This window comes from Anolis carolinensis, chromosome 4, assembly GCF_035594765.1.
Source record: "Anolis carolinensis isolate JA03-04 chromosome 4, rAnoCar3.1.pri, whole genome shotgun sequence".
Taxonomy (NCBI): Eukaryota; Metazoa; Chordata; class Lepidosauria; order Squamata; family Dactyloidae; genus Anolis; species Anolis carolinensis.
The window spans coordinates 131,409,043-131,436,972 of NC_085844.1; the positions used below are offsets into that span (position 1 = coordinate 131,409,043).

The 27,930-nt window shown below is 39.7% G+C and overlaps 1 protein-coding gene across 11 annotated transcripts in view; it reads left to right on the forward strand.

Moving 5' to 3' along the window:
* Positions 1 to 27,930, forward strand: part of pbx1 (PBX homeobox 1) — a 266,538-nt gene that overhangs the window by 205,496 nt on the left and 33,112 nt on the right. For 4 of the 11 annotated variants that reach the window (XM_062979440.1, XM_062979442.1, XM_003226720.3 and 1 more), the window contains 2 exons: positions 17,853 to 17,965; positions 20,112 to 20,201. The exons of 1 other annotated variant lie outside the window; for it this stretch is intronic. In XM_062979440.1, the coding sequence (XP_062835510.1) occupies positions 17,853 to 17,965; positions 20,112 to 20,201 (203 nt within the window). Of the gene's footprint in view, positions 1 to 3,872; positions 15,814 to 17,852; positions 17,966 to 20,111; positions 20,202 to 23,114; positions 24,205 to 27,930 lie in introns of those variants that run through there. 6 more of the 11 variants (XM_062979450.1, XM_062979445.1, XM_062979444.1 and 3 more) reach the window with 4 other exon arrangements.

A 27,930-nucleotide genomic window follows, 5' to 3' on the forward strand; every position in this document is an offset into this window, starting at 1 on the left:
CCAGAAATGCAGCTGAGTAATTGGGAACTGCCCTAGCAGCTGTGAGGAAACTTCGGGCTATAAAACAGAAACAGGTGCCGTCAGCTTTTACTGGTAACAAACTGACTCTAATGCCTAAGCCTTTGCTCCCCTTGTGCCTGCTTTGAGTCTGCATCTGGGAAACTGCTCCTAAGGATTTATTGCTGTTTCTTTGTCTAAAATAAGACTGCTACTTGGTTTGTGAATTTATCAGAGACTTAAGAACTGTGTTTGCCCTAAGACTACTTTGCTTTCTTTTGCATTATACCACTGAGTATGCTGTTCTTTATGTTTTGCTGAAGTAAAGTAGTTTTCATTAACTTACAACATTGTTTTGAGGCTGTTCTTGAAAGACAAAACAGGACAGATGTTTTGGTGCTTAATTTGTAAAATCATAGCATAATTTGACGTTTAACAGGCTTTTCCAACATTTTTACTTATCCAACGTTCTGCCAGCCCGTTTATGTTGGCTAAGTGAGACTACTGTATCTGAAGGGCTATGGTGGGGCAATAAAAGCAGGAAAAGGAGCATTTTACACCAACATTATTGCTGCAGGACAAAACTGACCAGCAGAGATGTTTCTCTTTAGTTAAGGATCTAGTGCAACCTGGGCCTAAAGATAATGTAACCCATGTAACAGCATGCTGCGATGAACTTGCCCACCATTTTGCAGATAAAATTGCTCAGATTCACTTTGACTTAGACACACAGTTGATACAGCTCTGATGAATGTAAACTTGGCTCCTGCTTTTCTAGTGTTGATGGATACTTTTTAGTTTGTGTAGCCATAGATTGTAGACAGGATCCTTGGAGAGGTGAGCCACCACATGTGCTTTAGACCCTTGTCCTTCCTGGCTCATAAAACAGGCCAGAGGAACGGGTGGAGTGGGTCAGGAAAGTGATTAATTCCTCTTTGCATTAGGGTAGGGTCCCCGCAGGCCTCAAAGAGGCTGTGGTAAGAACTCTTCTTAAAAAAAAAAACTTTCCCCAGGCCCCATTGTATTTAACAACTACAGATCAGTCTCCAATCTTCCATTTCTGGTCAAGGTACTGGAACATGTGCTGGCTTCTCAAAACCAAAAGTTCCTGGATGAAGCGGATTATCTAGATCCATTTCAATCTGGTTTCAGGCCTGGTTATGGGACAGACAGCTTTGGTCACCTTGGTGGATGACCTACGCAGAGAATTGAACAGGGGAGTGTGTTTCTCCTGAACCTTTTAGTGGCTTTTGATGCCATCAACCATGGTATCCTTCTGAGTTGCCTTTCTGGCATGGGGCTTGGAGGTATTGTTTTTCAATGGCTCCATTCCTTTCTGGATACATGTTCTCAGAAGGTGGTGCTTGGGGTCTCCTGTTCAACTCCTTGACAACTGGCTTGTGGAGTCCCTCGGGTTTCTGTTTTGTCCCCCATGCTGCTTAACATATACATGAAACCACTGGGAGAGGTCATCCAGAGTTTTTGAATGTAGTGTCATATATATGCAGATGACACCCAACTTTATTACTTCTTTTCATCTAATTCCAAGCAAGCAATTCCTGTGTTAAACCAGTGTCTGGCAGTTGTAATGGACTCAAGAGGGCAAACGAATAGAAGTTTAATCCAGACAGAACAGAGGTGCTCCTGGTCAGTCAGAAAACAGATCTGGGAATAGGGATTCAGCCTTTGTTAGATGAGGTCACATTCCCCCTGAAAACACAGGTTCACAGTTTGAGAGTACTCCTCAATTCGGCTATGATTACTGTAATGTGCTCTACATGGGGCTACATTAGAAAATTGCTCAGAAACTGCAGTTGGTCCAAAGTGGCAGCAAGGTTATTAACTGTGACTGGCTATTGGGAGCATACAACTCCCCTGTTGCAACAGCTCCACTAGCTGTCAGCCCATTTCCGGGCACAATTTGAAAGTGCTGGTTTTGATCTACAAAGCACTATACAGCTTCGCTCCAGGTTGTCTGAAGGACGGTATCTCTTTTTTTAGTAAGATTTATACAATCTAAAGAGAAACTAGAGTATGGTATCTCCTTCTATGAACCTGTCAGACATCTACGATCAACTGGAAAGGGCCCTTTCTCTGACCCACCACCCACACAAGTGTGTTTGGTGAGAACACGGGAGAGGACCTTTTCAGTGTCTGCTCCCAGATTGCGGAGCACTTTCCTAAGAGAGACCAAGATGACCTCATCCCTGCTTGCCTTCTGCGAGCAGGTCAAAACTTTTCTCTGCCAGAAGGCATTTGGTGAAGGATAAAGGGCATGCTCCTGGGGAGGTTGTTGATGGGAATCTGAAGGTGGGGAGAGGTGAGTTTCAAATGCAATTGTATTCATTATATTTTAACTGTATTTTCTTAAGTCCGCACAGTACTATTTAATTGTTGTTATTGTTGTTTTAATTTTTGTATTCACCTTGCTTTAAATTATGACCAAAGTGTGTGTTTGTTAGCAGCTTTGAGTCCCTATGGGGAGAAAGGCAAGGTATAAAAATAATAAATAAATAAATAATATATCATTTCCTAATTTCAATATTCAGATAATCTATATCATATTTATTATTACCTATTTATATTGCTTGCGAAAAATTGTTCAAGGTAACTTCAGTGGACTTGAAAAAAGGTCCGTTTGAGGATCAGACTATGATCAGATGTTTACTATATGTCAAGTACAATATGCTATGGGATTGCTACCCTTTTTCCAGGTCTGAAATTATATAGGATACCACTGAATATAGAGGATTTTTGCAAAGCTGCCATAGGGCAGTTGGCTTTTTCTTGGCATCTTTCATAGGGGTAGTTGTCAAAGAGCCCTTTCACACAGCCATATAACCCAGAATATCAAAACAGATAATCCACAATATCTGAGTCCATACTGCCATATAATCCAGTTCAATGTAGATTTTATACAGCTGTGTGGAAGGGGCCTAAGATGCCTCTTCTGGTCTCTGAGTGAGCGAGCCACAACTTGTGAGAAGTGGTTGTGAGCAATTTTGTTTCTGTCATTTACCCAGAGTTCCACATTAAGGCAAGAATGGAGTTGTCACAGAAGTTGTATCACATAATATTGGGATAATAACACATCAGAAATAACTACAGTTTTTATGACTTTTGCGACAAGTTGCCAGTGGGTAGGTGGACTCTTTGGAGGGCAGCACTGGCTGCAGAAAGTGTACTGCAGGGTTGTTAGCAGATTTTCCTCTGAGTTGGGCATTGGGGGCGGGATACCTTTAGAGGCTGCTATGCCCTTCTGACACAAGCATCTTGTCCACAGTACATGGCTTTGAGGCTCTCCAGGCATTTGTAATTCTGTGGAGCTGAATACTGGACATTTCTACATCTCAGGCTCTTAAGGGGAACATGAAGGAGTGTTTCCTAAGGCAGACATCTCTCCCTATCTAATGAGAGCCACAAACCCTGTCATGAGACCACATTTTTTATGAGATTCCTCATAGGATGCTCAGAATACTCCACATTGCAGAAGTAGTAGTTCTTTGGAACACATATTTTAGTAATTTTGTAGTAATTTTGTTTTGCTTCATGTTAATACCATGAAGACATGTAAGGCTGCTTCAGACATTTGTTGATAGATGCCCAAAATGTCCTTTTCTTACACCTAAACATGGAAACAGATAGTTTGAATACCACAAGCATATATATGCTGTCATGCTTGTCTTAGAGCTAGGTTTGGCTTCCACACTTCATTGATGTACACTTTCAGATGCAAACTTGTTTTTGTCACTGTGTTGAGGAAGAAGGCCAGTGAAGCATGGGGAAAAATAAATAAACACATCCAGAATAAAACCAGTAAAGATCTCTAAGAAATGTATTTGACCATATTTGTCATTTTATCATGTAATTTTTAGGTCAAGACCTTAAACAGGATGGCCAACCTATGTATGGATTCATCTAACAATAGCAGCCTGCATTCTGATCATGCACTGGGCCCTCACTTCGTAGCTGTCATTAACTTTCAGGTCTCAAAGCCAAGCAAAAATATGGAACTTTCATCTTGTTGACCTATACTGGAAATGTGCTTGTTATCTCAGAAATTGTGTGACATTCTTGTCAAACATAGGAACTAATTGAACGAACTAAGCTTATTCGCCTCCTGATTGACTGCTCACCTCCTGCTATCTGCTAACTGATAGAAATTGAACCCAGTTGATGTGGTCATAGTGTATTTTCCCCACCTCTTTAATAAATCTATTTTTAATTCTTCTCAATCTACCTTTTGTGTTCTCTTTCTTTTACTTTCAAAACCCAGTTTTCCCCCCAACTCTGACATCATTCCTCTTCCTCTTTTGTCCTGGAGTGTCAACCAATACTTCTTGGCAAACAGCTGCTGTATCCTAATCCAACTGCATGTAATGCATATTTGTTGCAGACCTAAAGAAGTTGCTAATCCATCAGCAATTTAAACAAATCAAACAGAACTAGGTCTCTTCATTTAACCTCACTCCAAATTTGAATTATTTTTATTAATTACCAGAAATAATTCCTTTTCACCATATAAAACACCTTTTAGTAATGATCTTTTTAACTTTGATATTATTTACTTTAAGACATTTTAGTTTAGATGCTAGTGTACGGATTGTGGAAATGGTAGGTTATAGAAAAGAGGAGACATTGAAAATGCAGTGTATGAATATAAATGATTCTGCATTGATAAAATAAATAATACTCCCCGCCATGGCATTATATTTCTTTGTTGTGGTGCTGTGAGACAGGAAGCTATGCTGCTGGTAGTACTGCTACTGATAGGGTGTCTCATGTCAGACAGGCTTTTTCTAAATGTGCCAAGCAGTTACCCAACAGAAGCTGTAGTGGGAGGTGACACTGGCAGAGAATTTCTCAGTAAAAACAAGAGTGTCACCATAGCTAGTGTTAGTACCAGGCAGAAGATGATAACAGTCCATCACTTTTGAATGTTTTTTTTTAACCATGAAAGCCCTATGATGAAACAATCCAAAATAAAACAAGATGATGAATCCACCAGGGCCAAATGCACTCAATGAACTACTGGGAAGACCAGAAGAGTAGTCATACATGTCTTCTGCTGTTGCTAATTATGCAGTGAGCTTCAGCCTTTGACGTGCTCAGAGGTCTGCACAACACATGTCATACTTATAGGAACAGTAGCTTTGTCCAGGCACGCGTTGCTGTGGCTTATGGGAATCCTTGTTTGGTGAGCTGGAATGCAATGGAATAGGCTTGCCGCTAGGAAGGCTAGGTACTTGTGTTCTAGGGGAATGGTTTTTTGGGCTGCTAGAATTGCAATGAATAGCCTCTGCTTCAAAGCCTGGCTGCTTGCTACCTAAGGGAATCTTTGGTTGGTCAGCTTCAATAGTACAGAGTAGTATCACTGCTTCAGAGCCTGGCCGCCTTCTACCAAGGTTAATCCTTTGTTGGCCTGTTCAAATTGCACTGAATAGCCTTGCAGCTTCAATGCCTGGCTGTGTTATAACTATTGGAATCCCTGTTTGGCGACCTGGAGTAGCACCCTCAATCATAGAATCATAGAATAGTAGAGTTGGAAGAGACCTCATGGGCCATCCAGTCCAACCCTCCGCTAAGAAGCAGGAATTCAAAGCACCCCTGACATATGACCATCCAGCCTCTGCTTAAAAGCCTCCAAAGAAGGAGCCGCCACCACAGCCTGGGGGAGAGAGTTCCACTGTCGAACAGCTCTCACAGTGAGGAAGTTCTTCCTGATGTTCAGGTGGAATCTCCTTTCCTCTAGTTTGAAGCCATTGTTCCGTATCCTAGTCTGCAGGGCAGCAGAAAACAAGCTTGCTCCCTCCTCCCTATGACTTCCCCTCATATATTTGTACATGGCTATCATGGCTATCAGGTTATAGTAAAGAGGAGACATTGAAAATGCAGTGTATGAATATAAATGATGCGCTTTGAAGCCTGGCTACTTCCTTTGTAGGGGAATCATTGTTTGGCCAGCTTGAATTGCACTGAATAGTCTTGCAGCTTAAAAGCCTGGCCGCTTTCTACATAGTGGCATCCTTCGTTGGCCAGGTTGAATGGGAAGGAGTAGCCTCGTGGCTTCAAAGCCTGGGGGTTTTTCACCTAGGGGAAATCTTGGTTGGCCAGGATGAACAGCACTGAATGGCTTAGCTGCTTGCATGCCTGGCCGCTTTCTACCTTGCAGAATCCTTGGTTGGCCAAGTTGAATAGCAATTAATAGTCTCGATGCGGCAGGTGTGAATGCTGTAGTTAGCCACCTTGATTAGCATTTAATGACCTTGCAGCTTCAAAGCCTGTCTGCTTCCTGCCTGAGGGAATCCTTTGTTGGGAGGTGTTAGCTGGCCCTGATTGTTTCCTTTCTGGAATTTCCAATTTCCCTGCTTTCAGAGTGTTGCTCTTTATTTACTGTCCTGATTTTAGAGATTATATTGTTCTGTATTATTATACCACAGTAATTATTACATATTATATTTATAATCTTATATTTTCTGCTTAGAACTGGATTATATGAGGCCCCTCCTACACAACTGTATAAAATCCACACTGAACTGGATTATATGGCAGTGTGAACTCTAGATAATCCAGTTCAAAGGAAATACTGTGGATTATCCTGCCTTGGCATTCTGGGTAATATAGCTGTGTGGAAGGATCTTTAGCCTACACTGCCATATAATCCAGTTCAAATCAGATAATCTGTATTTTATAGGCTGTGTCGAAGAGGCCTAACTGCCTGTGCCCTGGGTGCCATCTTGGCTGAGGGAGTTGCTAGGACACTAAAGGGGCGGGGCGTAAAGGCAGCGCGCGGGGGGGGGGGGTGGATTATAGGCAGCAGAGCCTACTTTTCTAACTGGCCGTTAAGGGGAGAAAAGCTCTTCCTCATCCTCTGTAATTTGGACTATTTTTCTAGGGTTTTTTATATTTTGGATGACTATGTCTTTTGTGGCCAAATTTGGTGTGATTGGGTTTAGTGGTTTTGTTGTTTACTCCATAGTAAAACAATCATTACATTTTTATATATATAGAAGGAATGTGAGAAGCATGAATTGGGCTAGCTAGACTTTAAAACAAGGAATGGAATGTATGAACAAACCAGTGCATAGGAATTGAATATTTTGAGTCAGATAATTATACAACTTTTTACTCAAGTAATGAAAATCTACAAAGAAATTGAATTACATTAATAGTGAGGAGAAATGTAGCAACAACAAGCAAGGGATATCATGCAAAGTCTTTCCAGATAATATCAACAAAACTTCAAGAAAAACCCACAATCCAGGTTTATGCTCCCAACTGAAAAGGGAGGATTTATTTTACTTTTTATTAACTTTTCAAAAAAGCAATATTAGTAATATTAATACAAACAATTTTAGCATTTTAATGAAAATTCAATCCTTTTAATTTCACATTTTATACCTCATTTCAATATATTTCCTATTTTTCTTTTAATCTAGATGGATCGTATTGTATTTCAATATTTTTTCTATATCTTATTGTATTTCCCCTTCATTCTCAATGTTCTTATTTCACCAATGTATCCCCCCTACTTAAGGAAAAATCTGTAGTTCAATTCTTCCAGAGTTCACAGTTCATTTATCACAGTCCATTCTCAGTGGGGGGATTTTGTACAGTAGGACATTCCTCAAAAAGCAGATTACCTATTTGGTTTTAGCATGTTTCTACCATCAGAATGGGCTCCCATGCAGTGCATGTAGGCTTTGCTTGTCTGTTTGAACAAAACCTAAAGGCTTTGATATCTTTTTTCCCGCAGTTCTGTGTGAAATTCTTTGTTTTCCCTCTTTCTAAAGATAAGTTTGTATCCACTTTCCTATTTCGGTCACATCTATGTACACAGTCTGTTTTTGGGAATCTGCTTTTTCCCCCCTTCCAATTCCTTTGTGGTCTTTATTATTTGTTATTATTGTCCTTTCCCACTTTTGAACTGATAATTCTTGATCAGTCCGTTGTACTATATCTTCTCTTCCTGCTCTTTCTCTTGTTCTTTTTTATAATTTATTTTGTAACTGTAAAGATTTGTTTGGATTCTTTTATTATGTTTTACCAGTAAATAACATAAATGACTTGAAATTGCTTACTTCTTATCTCTGCATTGGAATATGAACTGTTTTTATCTAGGATAAAATCTTTATAGTCATGAGTATTTCATCTTTATCTTTGAGGTATCACACTTATTAATAAAATGCTTTTAAACTTGTGAAGGAATTTTCATCTCCACAAGACAATAAAAATAAGGGGTGGTCTCATTTTTTACAACACGTAGAAGCTCCTAGAGAAGTGCACTTGGAAAGGACCAGATGCAGAGCTTTTTCTATTTCTGCCCCTGCCTTATGGAATGCCTTGCCGCCCTATATGAGAGCCATGCGTGAGTTAGGGCCTTTTACCCTAGCACTCAAGACCTGGCTCTTTACTAGAGCTTTTAATCTATGTTAATTTTATTAATATTTGTATGTATGTATTTTTATCCTTTACAATTTTATCTTGTAAATCGCCTAGAGCATTGTGGATGGAGGGCGATTAATAAGTAATTAAATGATGATGATGATGATTATGATGATTATGATTATGATTATGATGATGGAAGCTTGTTGATTATTCATAAATCTTCTGGTCAAATTTAGACAGATTTCTTTTTAGAAGTAAAAAAAAATTGCCTTAAATTAAGGAGATTCCCAGTCTTCACTCTTCTTTTATGTTGATTTATTAAGCTAATGAAAGGTTGGTTTCCTGGAGCATTTAAGCTTAAAATCAGGGGAAATGTTTGCAGAGAGGCTAAAGATGGCTGGGCCAAGCCACTTGTCTTTTCTGTGACCACTACTCCCTAATGGATTCATATACCACTATTGGCTCTTGTACATAATACTTGCATTCTTATATTCCTAAAACGAGAGGGGGTTTTTTCGGTTTTAGAGCTGCAAAATTGGCTTTTCTCTACAAATTGCATCATTCCCACATTGAGTCAAAGTAAGAGGGAACTTTTGGCTTTTAGCTCCACCACCTGAGATCTGCAGAGGAGAACACTGAAATATTCTTTGCTGGAGTCAGGAGGAAATTGCTTGCACATCAGACAGAATATGTTGATGATCATAAATGACTTGAACAAAACAAAAGTAGGGGAAAAAAGCAACATCAAATGTTAATTGAAGGATTTGGTTTAGAATCAAGAAATTAAGCAGAAGAGCAACTGATGGAATTTCATGATGCCAGCAGTTTGTTCGTTGTTGCTTTTTTTTTCATTTTTAGCACCTTTTGGGGGGCGACCATGAGCATCATCTAATGGCCAAAACAAAAATAAAATAGACTACCACAATTGGAGCAGAAAATAAAGAAGCTCTATTCTCTCTGCAAAAAACGACCAGAAACAGATCATGGTACAAACCATGAACTGTTAATATAAAAAATAGAATAACGCTAAAGGAGAACATTGAATCAATCATCATTTCAATATACCACCTGAGGACATCCCTGTGAAAATATTTAAAAACCAGTAAGCTGTGGAAGGAAGAGATGCCAGACATTCCAGGGTCAAGGGATGCATAAATCAGAATCAAGATTCCAGGGAATCCTGGTAGCCAAGTCCTTAAACAGTCCAGGAGTCATAAATATGATAAGCATACTTTAACAAGCCAAAGTGTCAAAAGGAAGACTAAAGCAAGGGGAAATACTGTAGAAGTACTGCAGCAATTAATGCTGAGAAATATAATTGTGGGATGCAGCAGCTAAAAAAAGCTTATGAGATTCTTGGCTTTATCAGTAGAAGTATATGTCTAGGGAAGTAATAGTACTACTCTGTTGTTCTTTGGTCAGACCTCATCTGGAATACTGTGTTCAGTTCTTGGGGCCACAATTCAAGAAGCATATTGGCAAGATGGAATGTGTTCAGAGAAAGGTGATCAAAATGGTAAAAGATCTGGACGCCATTCCCAATAAAGCTTGTGTATAGCCTGAAGAAGAGAATAAGAGGTGGCATAATATTTAAATATTTGAAAGGGTGCCATTTCTCTACAATATTTTTTATTAATTACTACATTTTACTACATAAAAGAACACATAAGGAATAACAGCACTACTTACCTAAACCCACCCTTCTCATTAATATTAAATGCTATATGCTAGTTTTAATCACAATCCAATGTTGAAATCTATCACAAAACTCTGTGCATCTTTCTTCTTACCTATAGGTTTTTTTCTTATGAATATTGGTATTTATCCAATTCTGCACATTCCTTTACTATATTTTATCAATTGCAAGGCTGGAGCCTCCGGTGGCCTAGGGGATAAAAGCCTTGTGACTTGAAGGTTGGGTTGCTGACCTGAAGGCTGCCAGGTTCAAATCCCACCCAGGGAGAGCGCAGATGAGCTCCCTCTATCAGCTCTAGCTCCATGCGGGGACATGAGAGAAACCTCCCACAAAGATGGTAAATCATCAAAACATCCGGGCATCCCCTGGGCAACGTCCTGGCAGACGGCCAATTCTCTCACTCCAGAAGCAACTCTGGTTGCTCCTGACACGAAAAAAAATTGTTAGGCATACCCATTTAAGAGACAGCCCAAAAGACAAATCAATGGGTCCTAGAGCAGGCAAGCCTTAACCCTCCCCCAATTTAGCCAAAATGACTAAATTGAGATTGTCTTAATTTGGACATATCATGAGAAGACATGACTCATAGAGAAAAGACAATAATGCTTGACAAGGTAGAAAAGAGGAAGACCATATTACAGGTGAATACAGTCAAAAAAATCATGGGCATGTGTTTGCTATACCTGAGCTGGGCTGTTGGGAGACTTTGAGGACTTGATGATAGCAATTAAAAATATAAAAGTATAACACTAATCAAATCTTCAGTTACTATTTGGTCCCATTGTGCTTTGAGTCTAATCACTAAAATATGAATAGAATTAAATACTTCATACAAAATCTTATCCTTTCTATGATTCTATTTTTGCCTGCATTATAAACAGCTGTAAGGGAAAAAGTAATATTATATACCAGGATATCTCTATTTTGGAATTTATCATGGTGGTAATGCAACTGGAAATTGCACTAACATCTCAGAGGCTGTTTACCATATTTGTACCCCATCCTTCTCAACCCCGAGGGGGACTCAGAGCAGGCTCACATGTCGGCAACAATTCAGTGCCTTAAAATAATATACAATTGGTAAACATCTACATTAAAACCAGGGAATGAAAACATCTCAAAATAATTGCATCAATTATTAAAATATTATATTATATATATAATGTTATAATGTAATACAATATTATACTACTAATAATATAATATTAATTATAAATTATATATTAAAGGTAATATTACTAATAATATTACCATATAATGATATAGTACAATATAGTAATTTAATGCTTCTATTGTGCTATCCTAATAATATATTGTATGTACGTTTGATTTGTAAGCCGCTCTGAGTCCCCTCCGGGGTGAGAAGAGCGGGATATAAATGTAATAAATAAAATGGCATAATCTGAAGTCGTAATTCAGGGCCATTCCAATTGTCATTGCACAGATTCTATGTTTATTTATTGCACTGCAGTTATTCTCCAAAAATTTGGTCCTATAGCCATGTTTTAACTAGATCTACACTGCCATATAATACTGTTTCAGAATGCAGATTAACTGCATTTAACTGGATTATATGAGTCAACACTACAATATAATCCAGTTCAACGCAGTTAATCCGTATCCGGAAACTGCATTTTTTGGCAGTGTATATCCAGCCTTAATAGCAAATGTGCCTTCAAATTACCTTTTGATTTATGAGGCTTGAAATATTCTGAGGTTGATTGTCAGGTTTTTTCCCTCTTAAACATGGTCTATAGCACCTGGTATCCATTGGTAATCTGTCATCAAAGTTCTAACCAGGGCTGACCCTGCTTAGCTTCCAAGATAAGATGGTATCTAGTGACTTCATGATATTTAGATCATTTCATCTAAATTAATGCAGGACTAGCCATGACAAGGATAGATGATTTACTAAAGGAGCACAGTATTTAGGGTTGCTATTAAAGAGCAACAAACTGTCAAATGATTTAGTTTTTTTGCCACTAGTCGGGGTTGTGGGGAAATTCTAGATCTTTTAGGTCACCAAGGCTGAGTAATTCTGCTACAGGATCTCCTTTCTCTGAAAAATCCTGGATGTCCCACAACAAGCCTTATCTCCTAAATAATTTTCTATGTACCTACCAAAGATGAACGGACCGGCGACTAGAATTACAATATAATGACAAAGGGAAAATGGTGGCTTCACCTCAATACCTAGGTCTTTTGGACAAGAATCAGAATATTTCCAGAAGGTTTTGGAGGGCATCTTGATTGCTTATTTGTTTGGATTCTGTGGCTCATGCAGTAAAGCTTTCCCAGCATGCAAGAAATACTCCCAGCATGTGCGTGTGTATGTGCATATGCACACACATTTTTAGATCATGACAAGACAAGTTAGCACAAGGGATTATTATATTACCTAGGTGTTGTGTGAGATACAGGGAAGTATCTTTGTTTTGTTGGCACTTCTCCCCCTTTCAGCTTCTTAGAGATATTTTGCTATGATCCTGCATCATTTCTATTCTTCCCCTCCCAACTAATCTTTTTGTTAATGCCAAAAAAGGGAAGTAACATTATTAATGTCAACAAAAGCATGTCAGTGTATCCATTCTAACACAAAAGGATTTCTTTAATGTATTGTGTGCCCATTACATACTTAGAGCATAGGGATTTTAGGAAGACTAGACAGAACCCACTGGGTTTTCTCATAGAGAAGTTTTATGCAAATGAGTGGAAGCACTGCAGGAACCTGATAATGATCTTGCTCAGTTGTTATGTTCCACAGGAGAACACCCTAACAGATGCTATCATCTGTGTCCATAACAATATGTATCATATACATTGTATCTTTCAATGTTTCTCTTGTTTGGATCCCCACCTTTGGACTGACTAGTTAACATTAGGTGCAACACCTATTGACTGGATACATTTTATTTTGGTTTTTAAAGTAAATAGGAGTAAATTAGCTATTTGGTCAGTGAAATTAAAATAATTATAAGCAATCTGTGTAATGGCATAAGAAAACACAAATGATTTCTTGATATAATTGAATGACCTTGAAAAAACAGACCAAGGTTTTTACAGGGAAAACCTACTACTTTCACAACCATGATATTCCTGTGAGGCTTAAATAATTATGGCTGTTAAAGGCTCTATGTGCCCAGAAGACAGATGTCACATAAAGAAAAATCTAAGTGTGTGGTTCCTTTTTGCATTCTCTCAAAATGAGCTCCCTATATAATATACAGGAATGGGGTATTCTGAGGAGTGAGCAAAATAATTTCCAGTGGCTTTCTTAGATTAGCCCTTGTAAATGTATGGGTATTTTTACAGTCATGATTATGGCCAAATGTACTATTTATTTATTAATTTGTTTCCTAGGAATTTCAGGGACTAATCCAAATCCTCATGAAGGCTGTGAGAACTTTTCAATCATGAAACTAAGGGGGACCTCTAAAATACTTATTCACATTTACTGACTATTTTGTCATTGTAGAATCTCTGTAGCTTTTTTATGGGCACATGAAGGACTTGCTAAGCACCAGATAGCATGGTGTGGTAATTTGCACATTGGACTACAGCTCTGGAGACCAGGGTTCAAATCCCTGCTCAGCCATGGAAACCCACCTGGGTGGCCTTGGGCAAGTCATATACTTTCCACCTCACAAGAAAACAACGGCAAACTTCCTCTGAACTAGTGCAAGTCTACATTGGCTGGTAAATCCAAGACCAGACCAGACTAGAAATGCTCCAGACTGACCACAGGGGTGTTCACATAGATCATCCAAAATCTGCAGCAGCAGCCCATCAGAGTCCACAACCTGAGTGAGATCACATGAGCCCCACTGGACCATTACTTTACTGTCCTTGTAGTTATCACCACTTTCAGATGGCTGCAGAGCTCATTGTGACTGCCCAACCTCGTGCTGACATCAGCAGTTCATGTGATCAGAAAGAAGGAGGGTGCTGATCTCCCCTCCTTCCTAGTTGTGTGGGCACTTGCTGATGTTCGCATGGGGCACCTGTGTTGGCCAGGATCTTACAGAGTTCTATTTTAATCTGGGAGCAGCAATGGCAGCAACATGGTCCAACATGGACACAGTCTGCTTCCTTTTCCTTTGCTCTGATGAACACAAGGAAAGGGAGATAACAGCAGTGCCTATGTGGACAGCAGACTCATCTGAATTGAACCTGATGCTGAATTCCACACTGCCCCAAAGCTCCGGGTCTCCCCCCAAATGTTCCTAATGCAGAGCTAAACCAGATTAATCCACTTTATCGTAAGAGTCCATTTCGTTACTATAACGAAAGTAACATTTTTTGTTACTACAGTAGAGCCCCGGTTAAACGAGCTCCGGTTAACCGAGGCTCTGTATTATTCGAGGCACCGGCAGGGGTGCCCCTCATAGAATCATAGAATCATAGAATAGTAGAGTTGGAAGAGACCACATGGGCCATCTAGTCCAACCCCCTGCTAAGAAGCAGGAAATCGCATTCAAAGCACCCCCGACAGATGGCCATCCAGCCTCTGCTTAAAAGCCTCCAAGGAAGGAGCCTCCACCACGGCCCCAGGGAGAGAGTTCCACTGTCGAACAGCTCTCACAGTGAGGAAGTTCTTCCTGATGTTCAGGTGGAATCTCCTTTCCTGTAGTTTGAAGCCATTGTTCCGTGTCCTAGTCTGCAGGGCAGCAGAAAACAAGCTTGCTCCCTCTTCCCTATGACTTCCCTTCACATATTTGTACATGGCTATCATGTCTCCTCTCTCCCTCTCCCTCGTCTTCTCTCAAGTTCTAGAGAAGGAGAGGGAGACAGAGGAGGAAGCGCCCCGTGATAGCTGCTGCCTAGCAGCGATGGCAAGGCACATCCTAAAGGGTGAGGCCTCACCAAGGGATGTCCCTTGGCCCAGGCAAGCGCCTCGCCATCACTGCTGCCTAGACAGCAGCGATGGCGAGGCGCTTCCCAAGGGGCGAGGCCTCGCCCTATCCAAGCCGTTCAGTTATCCGAGATGGAGCCCGCCCCTTTATCTCGGATAACCAGGGCTCTACTGTATTTCATTAAGTAATTGCACAGGTGGCTTCTGTGGCTCCTTTCTCAATCATTTTTAGAGCTATTTGAGTGAAACTTGCTAGAATGGTAGAATATATTCCCCCCCCCCCCCCAAATTTCAGATTTTTTAAGGAAATTCTTTAAGTTTTTACAAAAAATTTTTTAAAAAATATATGAAAAACAAGAGGTATGAATTTCTCTACAATTATATAATATAGCCAGGACATAATCCCCCCCCCCCCCAAGATTCAGAAAGATTAGTATATCTCTTAATTCATTTTTTGTCCAAAAAAATTAAATCTTTTTTAGCTGCCATGGCTATCTGGAGTGTGGTGGGATGAGGTGAGGTGGGGTTGGGTGGGGCAAGGGCCACACTTGGAGGACAAGACATATTTTCCACTGCAAGCAAGCCCATTCAGCCCTTTGGCTCAATTCACACAGATAGCACAGCAGTAGCACTAGAAAGTGTGACAAAGAAGGCTTGTGCCTGACTGAAACAACTTCTTGTATGCTTTTAGTCTCAATTCACACAGATAACACAGCAGTAGAACTAAAAAATGTTGCAAAAAGGCTTGTGCCTGCGTGAAACTATTTGTTATGTAGTGGTTGTTCGCTGCCAATGCACTCAGCAGCCCCATAGCCCTCAAAAATGTTCTTAAAGGCCGCAAAAAGATAAAACAGTAGTAAGGCAAAAGGTCCCCCCCCCCCCCAAAAAAAAAAAAAAAAGAATAAGCCAAGCAAGCAAGCAGTGCCTGCCAGTGCCTAAACTACAGCGTGCAAAGCTTCTCTCTTCTTTATCCAGCACGGACTCGAGTCAGCCTCAGTTAAAGAAGCCAAAACCTAGTAAGCTAGTCTCCTTCCTTCCTTCTCTCTCTCTCTCCGGTGCGGTGCCTACCTGCCTGCCTATAATGCTACCCTCCCTGCAGTGCAAATTGAACCTGCCCCATCGCAAATGGAGACTGCACCGTGGCAATTGGGAATTTAAAGAGCAATGCAGCTCCATCTCTCTCCCTACCCCCACCCTGATTGGCTGAGGCATGGCAATAAGTTTGGCTTCGCCTCCTGATAATGCTTCATTGCTCAGTGAATTAAAACTGTGTCACAAAGAGTTATGATGTTTACGTAACTTACAAAAAAAACACCAGGTGAAAGTTTCGATTCTTAAATTTTTGATGTGAACACCTGCACATTGGATATTGCGTCATATATACATATCTAACAAATTAGATCTGACATATGATGGACCATCGATATTTTGCACAGCCCTAATATTTATAGTGCAATAACATCATGGGGACAGCCAAGAGTGAACTCATTGTGTGAACAGATTATAATGACTGTGTGGATATCTTGCCTAAAAAACCAAGTGATAGATGCACCTTAGGACACAACCTATGGTCCTCTGGGTGTTTTGGACTTCATTTCCTAGAATTCCTGGCCATTGGAATAGTTAGATAGAACTTCTGGGAGTTGGAGACCCGAACACCTGGTATGTTGTGCAGGCCTGCCCTGAGATCACCATGTCAAAAATGACTTGAAGGCATAGAATGGCAACAATAAGGCAGCACCAGAGAAATCACCCTGAAATGTAGAGGTATTAACCTTTCAGATAAGACTTTAATAATGAGAATTTAACTCAGTGGTTGTCAACCTGTGGGTCCCCAGGTGTTTTAGCCTACAACTCCCAGAAATCCCAGGCAATTTACCGGCTGTTAGGATTTCTGAGAGTTGAAGGCCAAAACATCTGGGGACCCACAGGTTGAGAATCACTGTTTTAACTAAAAGTGTTTCCAAAACAAAGTGCCATTGAAACTTCATAGAACCTCTGGTTACAGATTACTGCCAGTCAAAGGACATGGTTATTCTGAGTTCTTTGAGGAAACAATGATGAATGTAAAATTATCACAGTGCAACGGCGTTGACCAGGACCCCTTGAGCCTCTGTCTTCAAGCCTAATGTATTGAGAACTAAACCTTGCACATTAAGCTTTCTCATTCTTAACATGCTAAATTGCACGAAAATTTCAAAATAATCACTTCCAGCCTATCTCATGCTCTCAAATTAGGCATATGAGGGAAGTTATGTGGAAAAGAAGTTGTGCCTGGATGTCTTTTTCAGCCCCATGGAGTGATTAAGATTGTTGAGATAATGTGCATATCATAAAGTTGGAGTTCTGGCTGTGATGTTGATAGGCATAGAAAAGGAGTAAGAGAAATGTACTATATTTTTTACCAATTTCTCTTCTGTCCAACAAAGGGCACATTTTGGATGCCACTATGTAGATAACTGCAGCTTTTGTTTCCATGCTGCATTTTGCTACCCTATTAAATCCTCAGAGGAATTCATTGTGAGTTGTCACTAGCACCCTTCATGAAAGTGGTAGAGATACGGCATTTTCTGCACATGTCCTTCACACACATCTGCATTAATAGGCATTCTCTCTTAGAATAAGTGAACTGCCTTTCAGTGCATATGAAATAACTAATGCTACAGTGCACATCAAATAATGAATGTTAAACTTCTAGTTTAACAACTACTAAAATGTAATATTTACAGCTCTCGCCATGCACTCTCTGTCTCTATCTCCCTATTTTAATTTTGCTTGCTCTGTCCTCCGTGTACTAACCTGATTATTTTGTTTCCTGTCTGGGGTTGCTTTGCATGACAGTTTTTCTTCTTGGCTGACAGGCATATGGTTGATCCTCTTCCTCTCTATGATTCAGGTGCCTCACTCTTTCCTTTCCAGGTTCTTCCAGTTCTTTTAACATGTCAAACTCTGGAGATTTGTTCATGAGCGTGCAGTCACTCAATGGGGATTCTTACCAAGGGGCCCAAGTTGGAGCCAACGTGCAGTCACAGGTAGGGATCCATCGGATGTACTGCCAGTGAATGCATCATTGTCAGAATGTAAAAGCCTTTGATCCTATTGGCTTTCTCCATTCCTATAACAGAGGAGGAATTGAAACTCTAACCAAAATGAACCAGTCAATATGAAACCCAAAATTCAAACCCAGCCAATGAAGAAGAAATGTCTTCAGGGATCTTACCCACACTTTGTGAATGCATTTGGCTCTGGCTTGATAGTTCTAGTGAAATCAAGATTTTGAATTGAAAAGGTGCTTTAACAAAGACCATGCAGCTTGCATTGATTTTTTGGGAGAAGGAATAAAATATTTATGCTTAGAAGTTTTTTCAAGATGTACATACTTCCATCTTCAGAGGATGTTACTGAACACACCATTAGGCCCAAGTCATTTCACCATGAACCAAATCTAATCACTTTATCTTGGAACCCAATTTTATGTGTAAGAGTTTAAGACAGGAGTCCTCAAATCTTTTTAGCAGAGGGCCGCTTCATGGTCCCTCAGACTGTTGGACGAACTATACAGCACATATCTTATTTGTAGTGCAAAAATACCATGAAAAAAACAATACAATACAATGAAGAACAATTTTAACCACCATAAACTTACCAATATTTCGATGAGAAGTGTGGGCCTGCTTTCGGCTGATGAAATAGTCAAGTTAATTAGGATTGTTGTTGTGTGCCTTCAAGTCACTTCAGACTAAGGGTAACCCTAAGTGTAAAGTCTAGAGTAGGACCAGCTAAATGACCTTGGTGGTCATTCATCTGGCCCGTGGGCTTTAGTTTTGGGGACCCCTGATTTGAGAGGTCATCTCAGTAATGCAAACCTTGTGGAGAAAATACAATAGTCTTGACAATAGTAGTGCCATTCCAGCCTCTTAGATATTTACCACAATTTCTGGATTTGTCTTTTACTTGTGGCCCATCACACTGGCATTCTAGATAATTGGTCCAACCACTCTGAAATTTCCATCATTTGTCGGTGTGCTTTTACACACAATTCAGGTTACCTTGTTCTCTGAATGCAGAGAAGAGTGCATGCTAGATGTCAGGTAGTCAAGCATAATTAATAAAAATTGAAAGTGTTAAGATGCAGGGTGGGGAAACTCCTATATCATAATGTATATGAAATCAACTCTCTTCATTTCCAAGTGTCATTGTTTTGAACGGCTAACAGATAGGTAGCAGGAGTAAAATATTAGCACTAGATTTCTTATCCCCATATATCATACTTCTTCGATTCTAAGATGCACCTTTCCCTGTATAAACATCTCTAAAAATAGAGTGCATCTTAGAATTGCACATGCGTCTTAGAATAGTTTGCTTACAAATGTTTCTGTGCTCATGTGAGGAAAGGGGTGGAAAGCCAGTTTTGTGTGCCTCCACAAAAACAGCAATTTCACTTTCAAACATGATGACATTGACAGAGGGGGAATTCAGCCAATACATTATAACAGGTGGAGCCTTACCAAACCTACATGCATCACCTCAATTGATGCAATACCTCCATTCCATATTTGAAATATATAGAGAGATGGTTAAATGAACATTATATTAACAATAATTATCAATAAGGAAATTTTATGTAAAAATGAAAGATAGGGAGATGTCAAGAAATGACAATAGCTGGATGTCAAACATGATTTGAGGTACATCAAATAAAGGAGATTGCGAATAGGGAGATAAATGTAAGTACATTTTCATATTCAAGAATATTAAAACATAAAATATGAGAATATCTAACCAGTATTCTGAGAAATTTATTTTTTTCTTAGAAACAAAGCTTTTTTTCTGTTGGTGGTACTTGAGATTAATGTGTGTTTTAAAATCAATGGTGTCTTAGGTTCGAAGAAATACAGTAATTGCTAATCCCAACCAACTTTCCTGTCCCCTTGTAAATTTTTCATACCAACCATTGCAATACTAAGAATAATCATGGACTGCTGCTAACAACTGTGATTATACCATTGAGTGTGGACATGACAGGAGGGGGTAGGTTGTCATTTTTGCTTTTTGAAAAGAGTGTTGGGAAATCTTGACCTTTGTTATTTATTTATATGGTGAATACCGTCAAAATTATGTTTTGCCTTTTCATATCCATGTACCTAATTCTCTCTTTGTTGTTGTTGGTCTATTTAGGTGGATACCCTTCGCCATGTTATCAGCCAGACAGGAGGATACAGTGATGGGCTGGCAGCAAGTCAGATGTATAGTCCGCAGGGCATCAGTGTAAGAAAAATAGGCTTCCTTTTTTCATTTTTTCCATATTGTTTTCTCTTTTTTCTAGCTTCCAATTATTTCAATGCCATAGGGCTCAGAATGCCACTTAGTAGGACTTGTCTTAGCTTTACAGTCACCTAGTTTATTGCTTCTGTATTGGTCATGCCAACGGCGAAGTTCTATCTGCAAAAAAAATGGTGATTGGGCAGGCTTTGTGCAGGCAGCTGGCGTCTAGGGCTGTCAGACACAATCACCATTCACATGGCACCTGCGGCCACTCGCATTCTGCTGAGAGGAGCTGTTAAACAGGTGACACCTAGTGCAGTAGCAACGAGGGATGTCACCACAACCCACGACCTAGACATCTTCAACAAGAAGGCCAAAGGCGGCAGCCCACTGCATCTGAATGTTCCGTCTAAAAATAACATAGACCCCTTCCCCACACATAAGTGTTAAGAGTTAGTAAAAGATTATTAACAAGTGGCTGATGATGATGATAATGATGATCATGATGACAGTAGTAAAAATTCAAAAATTAACAGGTGAAAAGAAATAAATGGGTGGGGGTGGAGGAGAACATCTTCTACTTGTTCTGGGTTGTGCTGGCGGCTCCTGACTAGCATGAAAATTCATAGCGACAAGCTGTGTTGTACAGAATGAAATTGATCAGACAGACACAAGGAAAATTGAGTGTAGATTCGGGACAGCAATCCAACTTCATTTCTCAGATCAATCATCCACCATCTTAGTGGTAATGACAGCAAGCTGGGACAAGAGGGCAGCCTGGAAAAGGAGGCTGCCTCACATAGCATCAGGGGTTCTCTTTGCCCCTTTTAAAGATCACAGAGAAAGCTCAAGGACTGACCTGAAAATACTAGAAGGATGAGACACGTTTTAGATCTTTTCGCCCTTTTTTGTTTGTATCGGTGCTTTGGACTTGGGGAGAGAGCCACTTTGGTGGAGGGCCAATGCAAGGTTTAGAGCACATGCAAGATCTGTGGGCCAAGCCCAGCCCACCATATCATTTTATGTGGCCTGCAAGGCTTTCAATGCCAGGACAAAATAGTTATATTTGTATCGTCTTACAATTACACCCAGGGGCCCCGGTGGCGAAGTGTGTTAAAGCACTGAGCTGCTGAACTTGCAGACGAAAGGTCCCAGGTTCAAATCCCGGGAACGGAGTGAGCGCCCGCTGTTGCTCCAGCTTCTGCCAACCTAGCAGTTCGAAAACATGCCAATGTGAGTAGATCAATAGGTACCACTCCAGTGGGAATGTAATGGCGCTCCATGCAGTCATGCCGGCCACATGACCTTGGAGGTGTCTACAGACAACGCCGGCTCTTCGGCTTAGAAATGGAGATGAGCACCAACCCCCAGAGTCTGACATGACTGGACTTAATGTCAGGGGAAGCCTTTACCTTTTACCTACAATTACAAATGGCCCTTTGAAGGAAACCATAAGGCTAATGTGGTCCTTGGTGAAAAAGGCTTTGACACCCCTAGTTTAGAGACTACTCCCCCACCAAATCCAAGATATTCCTATGAATACAAAACAGTCATTTAGATCTATTCATCATTAACTATTTTGTATTTATAATACTACTTAATCATGATAGTGAACTTGTTACCACAATAGTAATTCTCCCTTACCCCCAAACCTACTTTATGGGGAACCAGTTGGATGATTGATGTGACATTTCTATCAGGATCAGACCCTACACAGACACTATAATCCAGTTTGGAAGGCCCCTTTCATGCTGTGGGGTGATTAGATTGGGTGGTCTAGAATCAGTTGGAGATCAGAAAGGCCGACCTCAACTGAACATGGAACTGCTTTGTTAGGGCTTTTTTCCCTAATTTCCCACAGAGATGTGCATCAGTCAGAGGCATACTGGGTGGGGAAAAGGGGGTGGGGGAATGTGACAGGGACATAGGTAATCAGTTACCCCTCCCAGAGGGACAATTAGCCTCCTACTGGTGAACTGTGTCCTACGGACATTTCTGACAGTCCCCATTTAGAATCTTTTACAGCACTTCAGCAGGGGCGGGTACCTACAATGGGATCAGCGGTAGCATTTTTTTTTGTGACAAAACCGGGATTTTTCTGGGATATTTTTTAAAGCAGTGTATCACTCTTGATGTGTATTGTAGTGCACATTGGAAATGTATGTCATGTAGACACCCCTTCTTCAAGCTGACTTCGAACTATATTATAGAGTCTGTGTAGAACTGTTGAAGCATAAATTAATAAGAATTCTTAAACAAGTATACTATACTTAACTATGTAGCCAATACAGGATTCTGGCCAACAAGTAATAAGTGAGTATTCCGTGAGTAAATTTTAAAACAAAAGCACTAAGGTTAAATGTGATGTGAGGGGAAACTTGGAAAATGCTTGCCAAGAGCACATATCTTTCATATTTTCTTACATTCCTTTCATTAGTGAGAACAAAATTTTCATCAGTAAAAGCCACATAAGTCAAAGCTTACGGGTATGTAAGGATGGGTAAGAATTATTCACAAGGGAGCTTTATGACTATGATATTGATAACTGAAAGACGCTAAAGGGACAATTATGCACTAGAGAAGTTGACTTGGAGCTGGTGTAAGAAGTGTGGGGAACAAGGAGACATACTGAAAACTAGGTTGGACAATTATGGGAGTAACCACATTCACTGTTCATATCTATGGCTTTTTAATGGAAAGTTGGGATTTCAGCTGTGAATATCAGATATACCTTCTCTCTCCGACATTCCCTTCTCACATTCTGTTACATTTAGCAATTTTCTCACAGTTCTACAGATGGTATTAGTTGTCACTTCTATAGATGGTATTAGTTGTCAGTTGAATATTTGTAACATAGAATGACAGCATCAGTTACATGGTAACTTAATTTGTATTTACTCCATATGCCTCTTCCAGTGAACAGACAAATATAGGACTTTGGTCCACTGACGAATACCAAGGTATCAGTGAAGCTGAAACTGACTACAGCATGAAATACCATACCATATCCATATTGCCTAAACTAAGGAAAAGGCCTTGACTAGCTACATTTCCTCAGCATTATGGAATTTAAGCCAAAATGAAAAACCACAAACGCAAACTAATCTGGAAGTTATTTATTGATTGATCTAACTTAGGTTTGAAAAAAGATGCTTGGATTGATGGAAGTAAGATGGAGGAAGGTGCCACTTCCACATGAACTGTAAATGTAGCTGCCTCCATCATATTTTGATTGGTCTTCAGAATGCCACCTTACTGTGTATATCTTCTCCCTCCCACACAAACTCACTTATCCAGGTTAAACGGGCCGGCAGAAGCTTGGATAAGCGAATATCTTGGATAATAAGGAGGGATTAAGGAAAGCCTATTAAACATCAAATTAGGTTATGATTTTACAAATTAAGCATCAAAACATCATGTTATACAACAAATTTGACAGAAAAAGTAATTCAGTATGCAGTAATGTTATGTTGTAATTACTGTATTTACGAATTTAGCACCAAAATATCACGATATATTGAAAACATTGACTACAAAAATGGCTTGGATAATCCAGAGGCTTGGATAAGTGAGACTCTACTGTGGCACTTTTCTGCTGGCCTAATTCTGTTAGCTGACCTGAGCCACACTTGAAGGAGAGTATTCAGAGTGATGATAGGAGAGAAAGGGAAGTGTAAAAATGGAGAACTTATTTGAGTCAAAAGATCTAAATGAAATTGTTAGTTCTAACTAAAGCAGACCATTGTACTTACCAAGTGCCCACTGATTTAGTGGCTTTGTTCTAGTCAGAACCTACAATCAGAAGTGGGTCAAAGTTAAAGATTCCCATACAGTCAAAACAAACACAGAGATATTAAATATCGACAGTTCTATGTTGTCAGTTTGGCCCTGAGGTGATAAAAGTCAGTTGTGCCACTTCACATCATAGGTTGAAGATACTGTTTTTGAATGCTTTCTTGTTTTTATTATACTTTCTTTAATGCAATAAACTAAAATAGCAGAATGATCAGCTTAGTGTTGTCCGTTTTCTCATGTGTTAATTTACTACACACAGAGAATATTTTTGGTCATGAAATACAGCTCTCCCCGACCTTGTATGTTTTTGTTGTTTGATTTTGAAGTTGTTTTATCTGGATTCAGCAGAGGCTTCTGAGCTTCCCCCATTAGCATTGATCCCTGACATCACGAGGCAAGGACAATAAAGCATTCTGAAATAAATGCAACTGAACATGTGCAAACAATTATGTCTGGTTATATAAACCTATTGCAAAACCTAGGCTTGAAAATGCTACTTGAAAGAAGCCATCGTTTTGCATTAATCTCTATGCTAGCTGAATACAGAGACTACTCATTATACGATATGATACTTCTGTACCAATTAACCCTGCCCCTCTGCACCGCCAAAGGAGAGGTCCAGGCTACTGCAACTGACTATATATTTAAAATATCATTTTAGTAGTAGTATCATTTTCATGAATATTACGTTTAGGACCAGGGAGCCAGTGTGATGTAGCGACTTGAGTGTTGGACTATGACTCTGGATAGCAGGGTTCAAATCCCCATGTATCCATGGAAATGCATTGGGTGGACTTAGGGAAGTAACACTCTCTGCTTCTAAAGAAGGCAAAAGCAAACTCCTTCTAAATAAACATTGCTAAGAAAATGTCTTTCCTTAGAATCACTATAAGCCAGAAATGACTTGAAAACACACAAACATGCAATGTTTAGGACCAGGTACTTTTCCATACTTGCATTCAAGGGCAACCCCGCATATTTTGCTGTGGCCATATATTACAACATTGCAAGCAAACCCTTAGCCACAACAAAAAATCCATAAAATGATAAAATGTACTTCAAGTCATGGCAATCAACTGTATTTCTGAAATAAATATCCAGCTGTTAGGTTACTTTCCAAGAGTGCCCCAAGCTATAATACTGCTCCTTAAAGAGGAATGTGACCTCAGTGGACTCCCTGGGATATTTCAGTAATATCTTGTGGCCTTCCTCTGGTTCTCCTCTTCTACTGAAATATAGTGTTCATTCTTAAAATACTTTGTTGTTGTATAACAAGTATTAGAAAATAGTAGGATTCTGTTGAAGCTCCACCTACGGCAGTGGTTCTCAACTTGTGGGTCCCCAGACGTTTTGGCCTTCAACTCCCAGAAATCTTAACAGATGGTAAACTGGCTGGGATTTCTGGGAGTTGTAGGCCAAAACACCTGGGGACTCACAGGTTGAGAACCACTGACCTACAGTGTATGCATAGATTTGTACACCAATATTTCATGTTTTATTTTTGCCCAGGGTATCTAAGTTACAATTACAATTATTCTAAGTAATGTATGAAATTAATTTGTTTAGAATGAAAATTAGTTTTGGACTCTAGAAGGCAAACTACAGGTTGAGTATCCCTTACCCAGAATTACAAAATCCATAATCCTCCCAAATCCAAAATTGTACATCTAGGTGGCTTGAAATAGGTGTCACCTTTGCTTTCTGGTGGTTCAGTGTTCACAAACTTTGTTTGGTGCAGAAAATGGTTAAAATATTGGGTCTCATTTCCAAGATACCGTATTGTGCAAGAAATCAAAATTCAGAGCATTTCTGGTTGCAACATTTTGGATAAGAGATACTCAACCTTTTTAAATTGTAGAATTACGGTTCTACAGGGTTATAATGGCTATTCCAAGTGAAAGGACTAGAATTTATGTAGATGGACAAAGGGACATGCTAAAAGGCATAATACTACCCTCCTACTAATTGAACCGATGATTAGTAATCTTGCCTATGCATTTCTAACTAGGAGATGGGGAGTGTTTTCCTGATACCCCATTCTTAATAGTCAACAGATTTGGTCGTGCTTCTGTAATTGTAATTGGTTCAGTTAGAAGTCGACACTGCAATGAATATATGCACTTTGTAACATGAGGATTGTTGTATCATTTCCCGCTTACTTCATACAGCTCATGTGCTATTCAAAATGTGTATCTGAACAAACACATAATATTCCACTGCTCTTCCCACTACAATGTCATTGAATACTACTAGGCCAACATAAGCGTAAGTGTATAGAAATACAATCCAGGGACGGTGTCATATATTGCCAGGATTTTTTGTGTTATACAGCTGCAGCTATGTGGAGTTTATTTGATTCTAGTATTTAGCCCTCATTTTAAGGGTCCAGAGCCTAATTGTCACAGAAAGTAGGCAACAATGCTAGGGATCATTCAGCACCAGATTTAACCTATTGCTTAAGAAATAAATAATACTGCCAAGTATGAGTGAAATGAGATGTCTCTTTAAAATGGATGAGAGGGGAGTTTAAATAGCAAGGATGTATGTATTGTATAAAGATTATCTCTATCTTTCTCATTTAATTGGATGTCTGAAATAAAGCCCCTTCTAAAAATAAGTTGAGTGAACAATAAGAACCCTTTTCCTCCACGCTTTCCCCTCCACATTTTCTGTTCCTTGTAATGACCCTGCAAACACTAAATGTCATTTGAGTGCATTAAGCAGCAAACTCTCCAGTGACATAGCAATTACAATTCTGAAATAGATTTGGTGTGTCACTAAAGATAACGGTTTTGAAAGTTTCTGTTGTGATTATAGCTTGTAACTCCCCCAAATAACAGGCTTCAAAATAAGAGGCTGCCAACAGGATCATTGTGGTGTCCCTCAGTGATGGCATGTAAATTGCTATTAATGTCCTGAGTGTATACTTGAATGTGCCAGTCTCCAAGCAGCAGGGTTGGCTCAGTGTCTCTCTTTACATTGGTTGTCGTTGTCAGGTTGATAATCTGTGGTAATTGCTGCTTCTTGCTGTGGTCAGAACATGGAAATGCATGAACTTGCTGCATCTTCTCGTAGGCAGTAAATACTGTGCAAGACTGTAAACAATGTGTTTTTGTTCAAAATATAATGTGTGCACATAGGCAATACAAACCAAACTAAAAAAAATTGGTTGGAGTTACACTTTTAAAAGGTACGTGTTCCGACTTATACTAATTCAACTTAAGAAAAAAACTTATAGAGCCTATCTGGTTTGTAAACCGAGGACTGCCTGTACATTATCTTCCTGCAGTTCCTCATCACAGACACGGTTTAGGCTTCAGGAGTGGAACTGAGTACCAATAGAAAAATGGGCCTGAGGTGATGGAAATTGAGGAATAACATGCAGAACTGGGAGCATTCAACACCTCTCATGGTTCTCCCCTTCGTATAAAAATGATACTTTGCAACATATATCCCACAGTCCATGTGTGGTCCTTACAGAGTGCCTGTGAGGCCTGCCATAGGAACTCAAACTATGAAACAGGCAGTTGTGTGCAGAAAGAGGACATGTGTTAACCAAAGCTGGGAACATTTCAAATTCTGGCCTAGAATTTTGTGTATCCCTTTACTTTGAGACCATCTGAACTGACAGCCAATTCTGAAATGGATATTTGGAGAACCCGGAGTCACAAGATACCACTTACCATCCCTTTCTATCTGTATTGCGCTGTTCTCTGACCATGACATGTGTCCTATCTTTTGGCTGTCACCTGCAGTGAGGTCAGACGTCAAGACGGGGAAGAGAGTGGGTAGAGGAGGGAGCGATTGATTGATTGATGTATATTGATTTATATTTAGCAAAACCTGAAATGGAATTAAATAAAACAAGAAATATATGTAATAGCTTGGCAGTCACCTTTGCTTGAGAATGTGGAAAGTCGGTTCTGTTTTTAATGGG